The sequence below is a fragment of the Chionomys nivalis genome, chromosome 7 (genome assembly GCF_950005125.1).
Source record: "Chionomys nivalis chromosome 7, mChiNiv1.1, whole genome shotgun sequence".
Taxonomy (NCBI): Eukaryota; Metazoa; Chordata; class Mammalia; order Rodentia; family Cricetidae; genus Chionomys; species Chionomys nivalis.
Genome location: NC_080092.1, coordinates 54,900,168 through 54,906,630, shown reverse-complemented (window position 1 = coordinate 54,906,630; position 6,463 = coordinate 54,900,168). Strand labels below are relative to the sequence as shown.

At 38.0% G+C, this 6,463-nt stretch overlaps 1 protein-coding gene across 1 annotated transcript; it reads left to right on the top strand.

Annotated features, from left to right (window-relative positions):
* Positions 1–1,617: 1,617 nt before the first annotated feature.
* LOC130877342 (olfactory receptor 4C12-like) lies at positions 1,618–2,550 on the top strand. The gene has a single exon (XM_057774543.1). The coding sequence runs from the start codon at positions 1,618–1,620 to the stop codon at positions 2,548–2,550; it is 933 nt and encodes a 310-aa protein (XP_057630526.1).
* Positions 2,551–6,463: the final 3,913 nt, after the last annotated feature.

Below are 6,463 nucleotides of genomic sequence, written 5' to 3'. Positions count from 1 at the left end.
CTTTCCTTTTATGGAAGATCGGTCTCTTTTTGATATAGATAAATATATACCTCAGTGTATGCTATTAGTCTTTGAACTAGAGCAGGAAATGAAACTCATTTATTCTTTTAACCAGCCATTGAACACTAGAGACGCCAGTTTTGACAAATGGCTGATTTGTTTAGTTTGTCTTTGTGTCTGCATGATGGGAGGGAAAAGAGGGGATCTGAATATTTTAAAAGAATTAAAATATATTCAGATTACATAAAATTTGCAGAAAATAGAATTATTACTGAATGATGAATGAGTCATGTTTTGGGATTATTTATGGTTTTGATTATGAAGTACGATTTTGGCATATGCATTCTAGAATTTAGAAAAATCTATTAGTCCATTGCTGATTCTCTAGAGAAGATCTAGCAATTAGAAATCCACTCCATTATATTCTCAGCAGTTCTTGGGTTCCCTGATACACTGAGCTGTTTACAAGGGAGGTCATAATCCCAGGTTTAGGGCTATAAAGCCATTGTGTCAAAGAACTATTCTTGGGATCACAGAGAACAAGCTCTCTTTTACATGCCCTTAAGTATGTATCATACTCTCAAGAGATGGGGACAAATTGCCTTACTTTACATAGTCCTTCTGTGTTAGGAACAAATAAAAAGTTGTAATAAATTGAAAGTCCAGAAAAATGCAAGGCCTAGTAATAACAACGGCGTTTTAAATACTATTTTGAAGTTTAGTGATATATTAATTCTTTGTCAAGCAAATAAAATAGATTTTATATTGAGTGGATTCTGGTTGATTTTTCAGAGTAGACTTATTTGCTAATTATGTAAATTTTGATTGACGATATTAGTTTAAACTAGAGAACAAGTTTAGTTGGTACAATAAAGATGACATTCAGCACACTATCAAAAACTTATAGACTAACTTCCACATGTTAAAAAAAAGTATTTGTTTTTTGGTACCTGGGTTACTTTTTGTTGAGTGTTTGTTTATTTGCTGCCTTTTGGTTTTAGTTTTGTTCTTTGTTTAGGGGATTGGGTTTTGTTTTTGCTTGTTTGTTTTTTGTTTGTTTTTGTAAAGAGAGAACATAAAGTTGATGGATAGGGAGGAGAGGAGGAGGATCTTGTAGGAGTTGGGGAAAGAAGAAAAAAATGATCAAAATATATTGTATAAAAAATTTTAAGAAAAACATGACACCCATGACATGTTTACATAATTATGAGTAGGATAAAGCCTATTTTATAGTTCTAATTCACCTTATTTCATATACAGTTCTAGATCTTTTTAATTTCTAAAACCATTGCTTCTAATGATTACAATGTTCCATTCTTCTGGAGAAAAAACAAGTTTGCAACTGCTTCTTGGACCCCAATAAATTTGATTTATTTTTTCTTGATGTTCTGTGTCTTAAAAGAATACAGTTGAGGTTGAGAAAATAAGAGACTAAAAAAATCAAATAAGAAAAGACTTGAGGTTTCTATTTCTACAAAATTTGGGAAAACAGGACCTCATTTTTGAAACAATAGAGTGATGAAGATACTGAATTTTTGGAATATTTATTTTGATTCTTTTTTCCTAAAGGTAAAAATAATACTTTCTTGTTCAAAAACAAATATCTACACTACACAAATGGAGAATAAAAGGAACGTGACTGAATTCATCTTGATAGGTCTCACACAGAACCCCCAAGTGCAGAAAGTGGTCTTCGTGACATTTTTGGTTCTGTACCTGGTAACAATTTCAGGCAACCTGCTCATTGTGGTCACCATCATCCACAGCAGAGCTCTGAGTTCCCCCATGTACTTCTTCCTGAGCCACCTTTCCGTGATAGATGTGATTTACACTTCCTCTTCAGCTCCGAAGCTGATTGTGGACTCCCTTCAAGAGAACAAAGTCATCTCCTTTAATGGATGCATGGCACAAGTCTATGCAGAGCACATTTTTGGTGCAACTGAGATCATTCTCTTGACAGTGATGGCCTATGACCGCTATGTGGCCATCTGCAAACCTCTGCACTATATGACCATCATGAGCTACAAGCTGTGCATTCTCCTGGTGGGAGTGGCCTGGACTGGAGGGTTTCTCCATGCAACTATTCAGATCCTTTTTACAGTCTGGCTGCCCTTCTGTGGCCCCAACATCATAGACCATTTTATGTGTGACTTGTACCCACTGTTGGAACTTGTCTGCATGGACACACATATTCTTGGTCTCTTCGTTGCTGCCAACAGCGGGTTCATCTGCCTATTTAACTTCCTCCTCTTGATGGGATCCTATGTGATCATCTTACGCTCTCTAAAAAACTATAGCTTGGAAGGCAGGCACAAAGCCCTCTCCACCTGTGTGTCTCATATTACAATAGTGATTTTGTCTTTTATTCCTTGCATATTTGTGTATCTACGCCCAGTAACCACTTTGCCAATTGATAAAGCAGTTGCTGTCTTTTATACTATGGTGGCTCCTCTGCTGAATCCTTTAATCTATACCCTCAGGAATTCTGAGGTAAAAAATGCAATAAGGAAGCTCTGGAGGAAAAAAAATGTGAATTCCGATAGCAATTAAACAGGGTCTTTAGACTTTACATACATAGGTAATACATTAAATTACTTCCAACTTTTTTACCTGTTGACAATAATCTCTACTATAATGCAGAGTTGGATGTCACTTGGAGATACTTACGCAGAAGGTTAAACTGGAGTAGTTAGTAATTCATTTATTTTTTCTTCTCTCATACTTTTATCATCATAACCAAATGCCTCTTTCTTTTATGGATCTATCTACCTATCTATCTATCATCTATCTATCTATCTATCTATCTATCTATCTATCTATCTATCTATCTATCTATCTATCTATCTATCTATCTATCGAGCTTGAATATGTGTGTCTCTGTGTGTACCAGGTTGGTGATGATGCCCAAGGAGAACATAGAGCTCTTGGATGCCCCTGGAACTGGAGCTACAGGGTGTTTTGAACCACTTATCATGAGTTTTGTGTAGCAAAGCCTCATCTTATATGAGAGGAGAAAGTGCTCCTAATTGCTGAAACATTTATTCATCCACAAATGATTGCTTTTTAGTCAAGAAATATAAAGTAACTGGAAAAAATCTCAATGTTCTAAAAAAACCTAGACTATAAGGTTAATATTAAAAATAACCTTAAGTAATATTGAGATGCTGCTTCTTAAATGTAACTGAAAAGAACATGTTCAATTATATCATTTTCCTTCAGACTATGAGCTTCACATAAATTCTTTGTGGATTTTATTATTTATTAAATATAAGCTATACAGAAAAAATACTGCTCATCTTATGCCTATAAGACTGACATTATTTCCATATTTTATAATTTAGAATCCAATTGTAGAACAAACTAAAATAATTCTTTTATTTGAAAGTGAAGTTTACACACAGTGAATATAAGATAAATATCCAAATAAGGAAGAAAAGTAAGTTCTTCCCTGAACACTGAGATTCCAATATTTTGGAAATATATAGTTTGTTGTCCATCAAATGGTGAAGACATTATATGTTTTTTGGAACAGGACAAGTTTACAGTAGCTAGTTAGAAGCTGCTACATAAGAAATTGTCAGTGACTGTCAGATTTATATGATCCTTCCATTAGAATACTGGTATATTCCAGATGTATGTGATCCTTCCACTAGAATACTGGTGAATTCCAGATGTATGTGAGCCTTCCACTAGAATACTGGTGAATTCCAGATGCATGTGAGCCTTCCACTAGAATACTGGTGAATTCCAGATGTATGTGAGCCTTCCACTAGAACACTGGTGAATTCTAGATGTATGTGAGCCTTCCACTAGAATACTGGTGAATTCCAGATGCATGTGAGCCTTCTACTAAGATACTGGTGAATTCCAGATGTATGTGAGCCTTCCACTAGAATACTGGTGAATTCCAGATGTATGTGAGCCTTCCACTAGAATACTGGTGAATTCCAGATGCATGTGAGCCTTCCACTAGAACACTGGTGAATTCCAGATGTATGTGAGCCTTCCACTAGAATACTGGTGAATTCCAGATGCATGTGAGCCTTCCACTAGAATACTGGTGAATTCCAGATGCATGTGAGCCTTCCACTAGAACACTGGTGAATTCCAGATGTATGTGAGCCTTCCACTAGAATACTGGTGAATTCCAGATGCATGTGAGCCTTCCACTAGAATACTGGTGAATTCCAGATGTATGTGAGCCTTCCACTAGAATACTGGTGAATTCCAGATGCATGTGAGCCTTCCACTAAGATACTGGTGAATTCCAGATGTATGTGAGCCTTCCACTAGAATACTGGTGAATTCCAGATGTATGTGAGCCTTCCACTAGAATACTGGTTAATTCCAGATGCATGTGAGCCTTCCACTAGAATACTGGTGAATTCCAGATGTATGTGAGCCTTCCACTAGAATACTGGTGAATTCCAGATGCATGTGATCCTTCCACTAAGATACTGGTGAATTCCAGATGTATGTGAGCCTTCCACTAGAATGCTGGTGAATTCCAGACGTATGTGAGCCTTCCACTAGAATACTGGTGAATTCCAGATGCATGTGAGCCTTCCACTAGAATACTGGTGAATTCCAGATGTATGTGAGCCTTCCACTAAGATACTGGTGAATTCCAGATGTATGTGAGCCTTCCACTAGAATACTGGTGAATTCCAGATGTATGTGAGCCTTCCACTAGAATACTGGTGAATTCCAGATGCATGTGAGCCTTCCACTAAGATACTGGTGAATTCCAGATGTATGTGAGCCTTCCACTAGAATACTGGTGAATTCCAGACGTATGTGAGCCTTCCACTAGAATACTGGTGAATTCCAGATGTTTATGAGCCTTCCACTAAGATACTGGAGAACTGAGACTTGTAAAAGGAGCTATGTCCTAGATTGACAGACTCTTACAAGTGTAGAAATAATGGTAGTATGTGCCCAGCTTACTGCAGTTAGACATATAACATGAAGTTGAGTGGAAGGACAAGAGGTAAGTTTGGTTTGATTCAGAAAGGAGTATATATGAATATGATCAAAATACATCCTGTGTATATACAAAATTCTCAAAGAACTAATAAAATATATGAGTTGATGGGCATCACAAATTGAATCAGGTAGATAACAAAAAACAAATCTTATTTATAGAAGCATAGAAAATTAAATATTTAGGAGTATATTTAATTGAAGAAGTGAAAGCTAGTAATATGTGTACATTTATTACTATGTCTCTACCTTACATTCTTAAGTTGCTGTAACATTTTATCATGTACCCTGATTTCTCTTTGAGGTCAGCATAGCTACACAGTGTGAGCCTGTATGGTCAACATAGCTATACAGTGTGGCCCTGTGAGCTCAGTCCATGCTGCATAGTGCGATCCTGTGAGGTCAGAATAGATGTAGGGTGAGAGAGACTCTGTGAGGTCAGAATAAATGCAGGGTGAGACCCTGTGAGGTCAGCCTTGGCAACAAGTGTGACCCTGTGAGATCAGGATAGCTACACATTAAGACCATTGACCTTAGTGTGGGATGCACAGTGAGACACTGAACAGGAAACTCCCACTGAATGGAACTTCCACACATCAATGTTGGGCCTATGAAGTATTGTGACTGCTATATTAAAAAAAATCGACAGTACTTCAAAATTTTGAACATATAATTACTATATAACAGGGAAATTGTAAGCTTGAACACATATCTACAACAGTTGTGGGATTCAAGGATGAGTACACTCAGTCTCCATCTGGTAAGAGATTCCAGTAGTAACTGTAGGGTAAAAGGGACAACAGGAGCAGGAAACCGACCAATCACTGAGCACTCTGACTCTGAATTCAGAGTCAGGGAAATGAAACACACCCTGAATTTGGGACCTGGGCCAAGGAGAGAAACATCTTTATCCCTGAACCCAGGACTCAAGACATGTGCCCGGACTCTGAAACTAGCATCGAAGAAACACACTTCATCCCTAGAATCAGAGTCAGTCAAAGAAATATGCCCTGGTACTAAGAGTCAAAAAGCTCAAGGACCAATGAAAGAAACAGTTTGGCCATGAAGGCAGAGCCACCTCTGCCCCTGACCAGCTAAACTGACCAATCCCTGAGCATGGAACACCTAACTAATCCCCCATGTCCCTGGGAAAACTCTGCCCCTAAGAAGCCCTATATAAGCCTCTCCACCCCTTCGGTTAAGAGCTGCCATTAATCCCTCCCTGGCAGAGACAGCCACTCTCCTGGATTCTTCCTTCCCAAATAAACCTCTTTCTCAAAAGAGTCTTGTGTTACAGCCTTCATTTGCTGGCACAGAGTAGAAGAATCTGACCAAGACCTTCCCCTTTTAGGACTGAGCTGAAAAACCTTGCTAAGATGCTCCCTAGCGGGGCGTAGCAAGGCAGAGCAGAACAGAAGAACCTTGCTAGGAAGCTCCTTAAGGGGGCTGAGCAAGGCCAGATGAGGAAAAGTAACAACTT

Excerpts from the sequence above, each read along its gene's own strand:
- LOC130877342 (XM_057774543.1), top strand. The coding sequence starts at position 1,618 with ATGGAGAATAAAAGGAACGTGACTGAATTCATCTTGATAGGTCTCACA.